The 12,159-nt window shown below is 40.9% G+C and overlaps 1 protein-coding gene across 1 annotated transcript in view; it reads left to right on the top strand.

Annotated features, from left to right (window-relative positions):
* The window catches only part of PIGG (phosphatidylinositol glycan anchor biosynthesis class G), an 85,704-nt gene that overhangs the window by 39,631 nt on the left and 33,914 nt on the right, over nt 1-12,159 (top strand). Inside the window, 1 exon segment of the mRNA XM_039566674.1 lies at nt 6,383-6,692. Coding sequence (XP_039422608.1) covers nt 6,383-6,692 — 310 coding nt within the window.

The following is a 12,159-nucleotide window of genomic DNA, read 5'->3' as shown; positions in this document are numbered from 1 at the left end:
TAAAGAACTAGTCAGTAACTGTAAAGAAGTTATTAACTCTTTCACCAATGACTACTTCTGGAATGTAGATAAGTGGCTTTACACCTGGCTCTGCAGCCCCAAGGTTTACTAAATGTCAAAGAGTTGTGGAAAACTTCCAGAGTCGGAAAATTTGATGAGAAGTAGGAGATTATGGAAGAGAAGCTGTTGAAACCATTGTCTTCTGGATGTAATAAACTTTCTCTCACACTTGTTTTGAATTTTATATCAATACAAATGGTTTCTGTTGGAGCTTCTTAGTCAGAGGCCAGAGATTCACAAGATGTGTAGAGATGGAAAAAGGCCTGCAGGGTAAGATGTTAGGACATAAAGAAGATCAGGTTTGCTAACATGGCATTTTTACAAGAAATATTTGTTTGTATGTGTATCTGGATATATTTACATACATTCCATCTCTCCAAATACTGAAGATAACACAAGTATACAACTAGAATTAAGTTAACTTTGTGTGTTAGTCATGCTGCATGAGAAAGTAATGATAATCTTTACTTAGTGTGCAGGATTTGGGTCTATGCTTGAAACATGCCTGATTTTTGAGTGTGATCTCTAGTTTTGCTTTGTGTTTGAGTAAAATCCTTGGAGAATAATACTGTCCTTGCAGCATGGGACAGAACATTAAATACAGAAATTGAGCCACAAATAAAATGCAATAAGAGAAATAAATGCTTTACTTAAATACTGAAGTCAAACATTTACTTGAAACTTGTTCATTTTATAGTCAGCATATTAATCTCAATTATTACAAGATACAAAGCTTTTTGTATTATTTCTATCATTAAATAAATAACGAACACAGTGATTTACTTAAGTTATGTCAGAGCTCTATATAAACCCCAAGTGAACCTTCCCATGGCACACTGTGGCACATGGGTCTCATCTGAAGAGAGGTTCTGCTTCCCTCCCATACCATGGTGCCTTTTATTTCACATAAAAATGAACCAGCAAACATTCCAAAATGAACTCATGTGTCTATGCCTGCCAGATCAGAACATTGTCTCTGCCATAATACCTACCAGTGCACAGCACAGGCTGGCTTAGGGCTTCCAGCATGCTCCCTGGCAGTGGCCACTCATGTGCTAATATGTGGGCTTCTCAGGAGTAAAGTACAAGTCCTGATAAGGAGACATAGTTTGCCCAAGATCACTGACTCATCAAACATTATCTTCAGCAAGGCTCCCAGTCTTAGTCAAAAGAGATGGTAGGCAAATCTTAGTAGATTGATAGGTGACATGTTGACACAGTGATACTAGCTTGTCTTTTTTAGATGGTTGATGTGATATATGTGTTAAAAGCCTGTTTAAAATGCCCCCCAAAACCACAGAACTTTCCTTTAAATAGGTTTAGAGGTATCTTCAGTGTCTTCATGATCTGGAATAGCTCCAGATCCAGGTGCAAGGTAGAGGTATTTTTGTGTAATATGAGAAAAAGCTGTAGGCAGCCACTGTGTTTTCCGTGCATAGTGAGTGCATTCTTCTCTAAGATGGAGAAACTTTGCTCTGAAGCTCTGTTCCCTCTCTGAAGATTTTCTCTGAATGTGACAACTGCTGGGAGGTGGATGAGGGAGAAGAGGCATTTTAAGAGTTCTGTGTTTTTTGTGGCTTACACTAAGAAAACCTGTAAATTAAAAAATGTGAAGAAGTGATTTGGCCTTCTTTTTACCTCAGTTATTTTTTAAAAAAAATGTAGTCTGTACAAAGAAAAAGATGAGTATGTAGTGTACTAAAACAAACAAAATAATAGTAGTGCATTTGCTGAGGGATACTTTTTCTAGTTTGAATTAACCATCAACTGGTTAATTCCAGTTTTCACTCAACTTACTGAATAGGGAAATACCCCAAGCTATTTCCTAAAGTTTTACTTACAAAGTAAATATGTGGTAATAATGACATCAGACTTACCAGAGACACTGAAAAGGGGCACTGAATTTCTGCATTAGCCAGAAACACAGGAATTCTCTAAACTTTACTAGCTTTTACCTTTATTTTTTTTTCTCTAAAGGAAAAATGCAATGGTCATTACAGGGTTTTTACAAAGGTTGCTATGTAAGGGAATAAAATAGTAAAGCCCTTTTGCATAGGCTGTTAAGTATAATTTTGAACCGTTGAAAGGTAAACAACAGAACAGTGTACTGTATTCAGGTTTAGTAAAATCACATTACTGTTGTGTCATGGTTTTGCCTTTTTTCTTGGTTCTGTACATGCAAAAAGAAAATTGAATATGTAAATGCTCTTGTTTATTATTTCTCTTCTTGCTTTTTCTTTCCTGTATTTGAAAAGAAAGATTGAATTCATGCTTATTTTTTAATAATTGGTTGAGAAGGATCGTGACCTAAGACTGAAAAAAAAATTATATTTATAAAACTTCTTTTAGAAATTTTGACTAGTGGCATCTTTTTGTGGTCAGTTAGTTACATTGGTTATGTGAGTATAACTATGCTTTTACTATTTTTAGAGTCCTGGTCTAATCCTCTACATATTGCTGAGTGTAGATGACTCAGGAATCCTCACTTCTGAGTGAATTATATTAACTATGTAGGAGACCATGTTCACTCATTACTCACGTATAGGGAAGACTGGTAATAAGAGATTGGCTGGTGGAGGCGCACTCTGCTGTGCCTCAGACAAACAGACCTGACATCCAATTCACAAGAAGCAATGGACCCCCCACCCTCTCACCACCAGCCAGAAGGAGCTCGGGGTGGAGGGGAGTGAAAATGCGTTTCTGCTTTGGGTGGCAGGTGAAACCCCTCCTGACCTCTCTCACCTCCTCAAGTGTCCATATGCAATAGATACGAGGCCCTGGAATCTGAGAAGCAGGGAAATGAGGACTGGAGAAATGAGAATGTGGGTGACAGTCCATCCGGGTTGATGAGGCTGCCTATGGCACAGCAGCTTACCCCCCACATCACAGCCTCCTCAGCTATGAAAAAGAAGAGTAGTCATTGGTGACTCCCTTTTGAGAGGAATGGAGGGCCTGATGTGCCAGCTGGATCCAATCCGTAGGGAGGTGTGTTGCCTCTCTGGGGCCTGGGTAAGGGACATCACCAAGAAACTTCCCAGCCTGCTGCAGCCCACTGATGATTACCCACTGCTGGTTTTCCAGGTGGGTAATGACCCAAGTCCAAACAACAAGGATGCAGATGATCAAAAGGGACCTCAGGGGCTTGGGGACAGCTGGTCAAGGGCTCTGGAGCACCAGTTGTGTTCTCTTCTATCCTGCCAGTTTCAGGGATTGATGGAGCAAGAAACTGGAAAACCAGGCAGATGAACACCTGGCTTTGAAACTGGTATTACCAGCAGAGTTCTGAAGGTTTTTACCACAGGTCAGTTTATAAGATGCCAAGCCTGCTGATGATAAATGGGGTCCACCTGCCTTAAGGAGGCAATCTTAGCTCAGAATTTAGCAGGGCTCATTGAGAGAGCTTTAAACTAGATTTGAAGGCAGATGTGGACGTAGACTTGGCAGAGATAAGGTTACAAAGACATGGTGGGGTACCTCGCATGACTGAAATATTGTCATGAAGGGCCACACGTTGCTTATCAAAGAGACCAGGAAGGTGCATTGGTGGAGCTTCCCTCTATGTGAGGAAACACTTGGAATATATCAAGCTCTATCTGGGGTGGATGTTGAGATAATCGAGAGCTTATGGGTCAGGATAAAAGAGCAGACTAGGATGATTTTGTTGTGGGTGTTTGCTACAGGCCACCTGATGAGGAAGAAGTGGATGAGGATTTCTACAGGCAGCTTGAAGCAGCCTCAAAGTCACAGGTTCTTGTGGGGGACTTTAACTACCCTGACATCTGCTGGATAAGCAACACAACAAAGCACAAACAGTTCAGGAGGTTTCTGGAAAGCACTGATGGCAACATTCTGACACAGGTAGTGGAGGATCCCACAAGGAATGGTGTGCTGCTCAACTTCCTAACAACAAACAGAGGAGGCCTTGTTGGAGATGTGAAAGTTGGGGGCAGCCTTAGCTGTAGTGATCATGAGATTGTGGAGTTCAGTGTTGGGCAAAGAGGAAGCAGGGCAACAAGCAATCATGGACTTCCGGAGAGCTAATGTTAGCCTCTTTAGATATCTTCTTGGAAGTATCCCATGGGAACAGGCCATGCCAGGAAGAGAGGCCCAAGAGAGTTGGTTGATATTCAAGGGTTATGTCCTCCAGGCTTAAGAATGACACATCCTGATGAGCAAGAAATTGGGGAAATAGGGTAAGAGACCTGTGTGGATGATCAAGGAACTCCTGACGTTACTGAAGTGTAAGCAGGAAATACACAGGAGGTGAAAGCAGGGTCAGACCACTTGGAATGAGTATAGAGAGGTTGTCAGAGAAGGTAGAAATGAGAAAGGAAGTCCAAGGCTCATCTGGAACTAAAACTGGCTGAGGACGTCAAAGAGAACAAAAAGGGCTTTTTCAAATACATGAAAAACAAAAGAAAAACCAGGGATAGTGTGGGCCCTGTACTAGATGGAGCAGGGGCCCCTGTAACAGAGAACGTAGAGAAATCAGAATTACTGAATGCCTTCTTTGTACTCATCTTCGCTGACAAGACCAGCCAGGGATCTCTGACCCAGGAGACCATGGTAAAAGAATGTTGAAAGAAAGACTTTCCCTTGGTCAAGGAGGATTGGGTAAGAGAACGTGTAGGCAAACCTGACATCCGCAAACTCATGGGTCCTGATGGAAAGCATCCACAGGTGCTGAGGGAGCTGATGGACACAGTGAGGCTTTTAATGATCATCTTTGAAAGGTCATAGCAATCAGGAGAGATGCCTCGGGACTGGAAGAAAGAAAATGTCACCCCCATCTTCAAAAAGGGCATGAAGGAGGATCCAGAAGTCAGCCTTACCGCAGTCCCTGGAAAGGTGATGGAGCACCTCATTCTGAAATGAGGCCAGCTCTATCCACATGAATGACAAGAACATGATCAGGAGTAGTCAGCCTGGATTCCCTAAAGGGAAATCATGCTTGACCAACCTGCCTGCCTTCTGCAATGAAACAAATACCAGATTGAACAAGGGGAAAGCAGTGGTTGTTGTCTACCCTGACTTCAGCAGGGAATTGAACACTGTCTCTCACAATACTCTTACAGACAAACTCAAGAAGTGTGGACTGGATGAGTGGACGCTGAGGTCCTGGCTGAATGGCAGATCTGTGCAGCCCTTCAGAAGGACCTCGACAGGCTGGAGAGTTGGGCAGAGAAGTGTCCAAAGTTCAACAAAGGCAAGTGCAGAGTCCTGCACCTGGGGAGGAATAACCTCAGGCACCAGCACAGGCTGGGGGCTGACCTGCTGGAAAGCAGCTCTGGGGAGAAGGACCTGGGGGTCCTGGTGGACAACAAGCTGTCTGTGAGCCAACAGTGTCCTGGGGGCCAGGAAGGCCAATGGGATCCTGGGGAATAGGATGAGCATTGCCAGCAGGTTGAGGGAGGTGATCCTGCCCCTTCACTCAGCCCTGGTGAGGCACATCTGGAGTGCTGTGTCCAGGTCTGGGCTCCTCAGTACAAGAGAGACATGGAGGTCCTAGAGTGGGTCCAGAGCTGAACTCTGAAAGTGGTTAAGGGACTGGAGCATCTCTTTTATGAGGAAGCTGGGCCCGTTCAGCCTTGAGAAGAGAACAACTGAGAGACAACCTCAGTAATGTCTCTGAAGGAAGGGTGTCAGAGGATGGATCCAGGCTCTTCTTGGTAGTGCCAAGCAATGGGACAAGAGACAATGGGCAGAAACTGGTGCACAGGAAGTTCCACCTGAATATGAGGAAGAACTTCTTTGCTGTGAGGGTGACCAGGCACTGGAAGAGATTGCATGGAGATGTTGTGGGATCTCCCTCACAGGTGATACTCAAGAACTGTCTGAACACAATCCTGTGCAATGTGCTCTAGGATGACACTGCTTGAGCCTTGAGCAGGAAGATTGGACCAGGTAACTTGCTGTAGTCCATTTCAGTCTTAGTTTCTCAGACCCTTCACTTCTAGAATATGAGGTCACAGTGTTTAAGCTTACTGGTCCTTGTCCTTGTCAGCTTTTTTGGGCAATGTTTTGTGTTTCCTTCAGAAGCTTGCTTTCACGGGAAATGAAGAGGCAAATGAATTTATAGGTGGTTTGAAGATAATGTAACTGCTAATTACTCTTACAACTTAAAACATGGTTTGGTTTTTTTTTTTTTTTTGGTAATGGAATTGCTTAGGGATTTGAAAAATACTAGCCTTGGATTTTAACCTGTTAGGCAGAACTGGTTGGTTTTGACTTCTCTTGAAAGACTCTGAAATAGATATTAGTAAGTAACTAATTTTTCTGGTTTATTTATTAATTTTTTTTTTCAATTTTATTTTCTCTTTAGGGGGATTACTGAAGCTCGTTTTGTTTATGTCTTTGTTCTTGGCATAGTCTTCACTGGCACTAAAGATTTACTAAAGTCACAGGTTATTTCTACAGACTCCAGCATGAAGAGCACAGGATTATGGGAAGTGTATAGCGGATTGGTTCTACTAGCAGCTCTTCTATTTAGACCTCACAATTTACCAGTCTTGCTGTTTTGTCTGCTGATTCAGACAATGATGACAAAATATATTTGGAGACCTTTGAAATTTGATGCAGCACAGATTACTATCATGCACTACTGGTTTGGCCAAGCTTTCTTCTATTTTCAGGTAAGCTGAATGCTCTCTCTGCTGCCTAGGAGGGAAAGGGAATAGTTTTTCAAAAAAATATTGTCCATTGTAAATAAAATGCTAATTAAATATTACAGTGGAAACTGTAATATTTATACAGTGGAAACTTTACTGAGTTCTCAGAAGGGTTTAGTTTCTAAATGTTTTACTAATGTTTTGTTTTCAGAATCGAGGAAAGATGCATACCTTAGTGTCTTATCCTCTGTGTAGATTTCCAAAAGTGTTACAAGGATCAGGGACCTATACCAGGATGATTTTGGTCTGTTAATGGGCCTTGTAAGTACTTTTCAGGTGATAATTAATTAAAAAATGTTGTCTGAATTGATTAATACCAGTAAAAGGCAGGTGGCTTTTGTCACTGGTTCTTGAGGCTTACAGTAGGTCTACATACTGTTTAAGACTGAAGGAAAGTTCTGTGGCGTGTAATACCTCTTATGAGAACCAGAACCAATCTTCTTTCTTATTATATCAAATGATACCTTCTTTCCTGAGAAGCCTTACTAGCTTCAATAACGTAGTTCTCTGCACTGCAAATAAGGTTGCAATTCCACAAAAATTTTACTATGCATTGAAGCTGGAGAGGTTCTTTCTGCTTCTAGTATTGTTGGAACCTTACCGTAACAGGCTGTCTAAAGAGGGCATTTGTTAAGTTGAGAATCAGGTTTAAGAGGTGGGGTTTGCAAAATTTCAGTGTGGGACCTGTGTTGACTTTACCTCTGAGGCATGGCTGGGGATGTTAAAACTCTGGTCAAGCTTAGGGCACTTCCTACTCTGTTTCTGATCCGGTAACTGCAGACTGAGGATTGGCTTGATTGAGAGTGTATGTCCAGATAGGGAATTGCTAATGCAGGTAAGATCATATGATTCATCCCTTCCTACCCACTTTTCCTGTTCAGGGGGCTTAGCATGTCTTGGTTGAATGGCTTTTGCATGTTTTGAACATTACTGTTCAGGCAGCCAGCTTTGATTATAGCCTTCTGAGAGCACTCCTTGGTGCAGTTGGCAAAATGCTGAAGATGGAGCCCTCTGTACTGAGGTACCAAATTAAAACAGCTGCCAGAAATTTAATGGTGGGGAGGCTGGCAAGAAAATCCTAGTTATGGAAAAGAGACTAATAAAGAATGGTTCAGATGTTTTCATAAAGCAGCAAATGGTTCATAAATGTTTTCAGAGATGCTGAATTCTTGGTACACTTGGCCGAGAATTTCACAGAACTCTGAAATTACTGGTGAGTTGAATTTGGAAGATGTCTCCGGAGATCATTCAATCCAAGTGGACCCCATGAAACAGCAGGTCAAACAGACCAGGTTGGTCTGAACTGTGTCCATTCCCTATTTTGAATACCTGAAAGGGTGAGGACTGCAAGATCTCTGGGCAGATGATCCCAGGGCTTGACCACCCTAGCTAGTAAAAAAAAAAAAAAAAAGCTTTTTCTAGTTTTAATTAGAACTTCTTGTATTTCTGTTTCTGTGTGTTGCTTTTTATCCCTTTGCTAGTCACTATTGGGTCACCAAGGAAGTCACAGTCTGGCTACATTTTGTGTACTTCTCCATATCAGGTATTTATACACGTTGTTATGATCCCTGCTGAGCTTTCTCCTCTTGAGAGTAAACAGACCCAGAGAGTTGCTTGTATGACAGGTGCTTTGTTCCCATCATCATCTGTGGTGCTTCAGTGGATTTTTTCTGATGCACCCATGGGTTTTTTGTGGTGTCAAGCCCAGAACTGGACCCAGGCACCCAAATGGGGATCTCACCACTGCTTATTAGAGAGAATGGAGCATCTCCCTTAAACAGCTAGTAAGGCTCTCCCTAATGGAATCCCAGGTGCTGTTGGTCTTTGCACAAAAAGGACAGTGACTGGCTGATCTCTTCCAAGCTGCTTTTCATATGATTGATTTCTGGTGTGACCAAAGGCATGGTTTTATTCCTGCCCAAGTGCTGGATTTGACATTTCCCTTTGGTGCACTTTCTGAATGTCTTGTCATTTCATTTCTTCAGCCTGTTGAGGTGCCTCTGAGTGGCAGCAGACCCATCTGCTATATCAACCGCTCTTCTGTATTGTGTGCAGACTTCCTGAGAAGACTCTCGGTCCCATTGCTCACGTCATTGATAAAGATGTTAATATCAGCCCCAGTGTCAGTCCTTCTGGCTAATCACTAGTGATTGGCCTCCAGATGGGCTTCAAGCTGCTGATGGCAGCTCTGTGAGCTCAACAATTGAGCAGTTTCCAGTCCACGTGATTGTCCAGCTTCCTAGCCTGGACTGCATCCGTTTGTTTGCCTGAGGAGATGCTTAAAAGTGCTTGTGAGGCGAAAGCGCGTTAGATAGATGTAGCCCATGTATCTTCAGCCAGTACAGCGTGATGCAATAGAAAATAAGAACTTCTTGAAGAAATAGTTTTGTTTTGGAAGTGTAATGTGGCAGGTTAAATGTGTTTTTTCTACTCTGAATGATGCCAAAAATGTGGTACTAAATTTTCTGGAAAAATTTACGTGAACTTTGAAGCAGCTGTAAACATTTTCCAGAAATAAGCTATTAGAGCTGTCAAGAGCTTGATACATCTTTCTATTTGACTCTGCTGTGTCAAAGGGTTTTTTCTTACACCAATAAAAATGTATTTATGCAAGACCAATAGAAGGTAACAGGATCTGGTAACATCTGTTTTGGCTTTCTAGTTGTCTTAAACTGGTGTTATTGGAAAGACTTTCCTTTTTCATGACTAATGTTTTGCAATTTCAACTACCCTTGCAATTGAGGATTTTTTTTGTTTTTAGAAGACTGGAAGAAGTGATTTCCATTTTACTTGGCTACAAATTGTGTTTTTGGATATCCTGCAGTTTCAGAGCATCTGGCTAGGCCCCATCACTCTGCTGGCAATTTTGACATTTCTTCTAGAAGTGCTTCCTTTGGAAATAATAACTTCCAGTATGATACAGATTTCAATAAACTTTAGGATATTTGAAAAATTAGTTCTGACAAGGGAATTTCTTCCATGTAATGTGTTGCTAAGTCACAGCATCCAAACCTTGTAAATGAGAAATTTTCCATTGCTTTGTTATGAGCCAGATTTCTGCATCTTGTAAGACTGTAAGATCTGGAAAATGATCTGGGTGATAGTTATTTACCAGAACTATTGTTAGAAGCACAGCAAAGCTTTTTCCCCCATGTTGTCTCCCATGATGGTTTGTATGAAATAGAAAAGGTCCAGATAAGAAGCTGCCTTTTTTGTCCCATCACATGTCCCAAAGCTCCAGCTTTGAAAAGATTATTTTGAATTAGCAATGGCTTAGCAAAAATTCTGAGAAGTCATTTTAGCACAGGACCTTTAAAAATGTATCAGTTGCGGAAGAACATGCTAACAGTCTTCCAGAATTTTTTTGTGTGTTTCTCCACTTGAAAAATCAAGGTGTGTGCATGTTCACCATGCCCAAGACTGATTAAAATGACAAATGAATTATAATAGAACAGGAAGGATTTCTTCCATTTTCTCTCTTTATTTCTCTTTTTATTTTTCTATTTTCAGAATATCTTAGAAATGTTTCAGAAATAGAGAAATCAATTCTACTAGTGAAAAAAGTGCTTTTAAGAGTTGACAGATGGAATTTTCTTTCACAATCCCTCCCCCCACTCCTTACAGAACAAGTTTTTGATTCTCTTTTAAAATTATTGTAAGTACCTTCATATTAGATGCCTTTTTAGGATGGAGATTAAGAGTTTGACAAAAATACCTGTCTTTAGATGTTAGCTTGTTCTTTTATTCTCTGATGAAAAAACTGTTCTGAAGGTATGGAAAGAAACAAATCTAATCATACAAAGCTAGCACGGACCTCTTTTTTTGCATTTCACAATTGAAAGCAGTTATCTGATATACAAAATATTAGCATAGAAAAGTAGAATGGCTGAGCTGATAATTCATAAATTACAGAGGCTACAGAGGTGCCTCAAAATCTAATTAATGCTCTCTCTTCAATTCATAAATTTCTCTCATTTTATTCTGAGAATAGCTTTTCCAGTCTGGGGTGGTGTTTTCAAGGGCTGAAGGAACTTCTTCCAGAAATGATGTATAATTTCGTTCCTCTTTTATGTTGTTTTTCTCAGTATGTGGCATTCTGATCTGCATTATCTCGGAAAATCAAAAAGCTAACAACATACAAAACCGAATTCTTCATTATTGGTTTTTTAAAAATATATTTAAGTATCTCCTTCCCTTTCCTTTGAGTTCTGTCTGGGGTATGAACGACTTGTTGCAAAGGGAAAACTCAGTTTGTATAACTTAAAATCAGGATTGAAATGTTTCTTTGGTTTATTAGTAACACATAATTAACTGACAACTATATATTGATAATTAACTGTCAGTCACTGAACTATAGATGCAGGACCCATACCAGATAGAACTTTTTCACTACAGGTGAACTTTTACCAATGTGTACATGCACAAAAAAACCCCTTTCCCCTGCACTGGGACACCCATCTCCCAAACACGTGGAGGTAATCTCTCCCCTTGAGGTGTGTTTCAGTCTCTTCTCATGGCAGTGCAGATTTCCCTGTTTACTCACAGCTCCTGTGACAAGTGCAGGCACTCAAGCTTTAAGTCTTTATATATCTCAAGAGTACCATAGACAAGTGACTCAGGTGAAGCTATAGATGATTCTGCATGGTTGTGTACATTTTCCAGCTTTTCCTTAAGTGAGTGATGAATGGTGGAGCTCTGGATGTACCCATACTGGTTTAGTAACAGATATTAATTGTTTGAATAAGCCATTTAATCTTTTTCCTTTATGTTGTGGGAAAACCAGGAAGGTCTTTTCTTGATGACAGCTTCCAGATCCTCGCCTTACTTCTGTGCCTTCCAGTGAAGTGACACTGTGCTTACTGAGTAAAGTTCAGGTGTCCCAGGTTTAGCAACTACCTGTCCTGTCCATGACCATCAGTGCTGGGTGCTTACATTTTGACTGACTTAGGACAGGGTTGTGTTTCAGACAAAGCATGTATGATTTGTTCTGAGATACTGAATAAATATTAAGGAAGCACATCTGGGTTGTTTCTGCTGGAGCAGTCCATCAAATTCTCACCTTCATATTGACCTCTGTTCAGCTTGTCTTGGTAACAGATTGTCACTTGTTTACTTCCTCAGGAGCGAGAATATCTATGCTAAAATTCTAGAGGAGAGATGTGAAGGAAGCACAACTGTATTATTAGGCATGATGTGTACTGGTGGCATAGATTAAATTGTCTTCCCTGACTTTGTTTCTTTAAGTTTTGTGGTCACTAGAGCTATCACTATTAAACTGCCTGGGTTCAGAGTGGTACTAGGGTTTTAATTTCCAGACAGGTGTAAAGCTCTAATGTAGCATTCAAAAAAATAGCAGGCTTATGGTTGAAATACAAAAATTGAAAACCAGTGAAATTTGTTGGTGATACAGATCACATTGGATACTAAATTT

Source organism: Corvus cornix, chromosome Z (genome assembly GCF_000738735.6).
Source record: "Corvus cornix cornix isolate S_Up_H32 chromosome Z, ASM73873v5, whole genome shotgun sequence".
In the NCBI taxonomy this organism is placed as follows: domain Eukaryota; kingdom Metazoa; phylum Chordata; class Aves; order Passeriformes; family Corvidae; genus Corvus; species Corvus cornix.
Note: the sequence above shows the minus strand (reverse complement) of the source record. Positions and strands in the feature narration are given on the sequence as shown.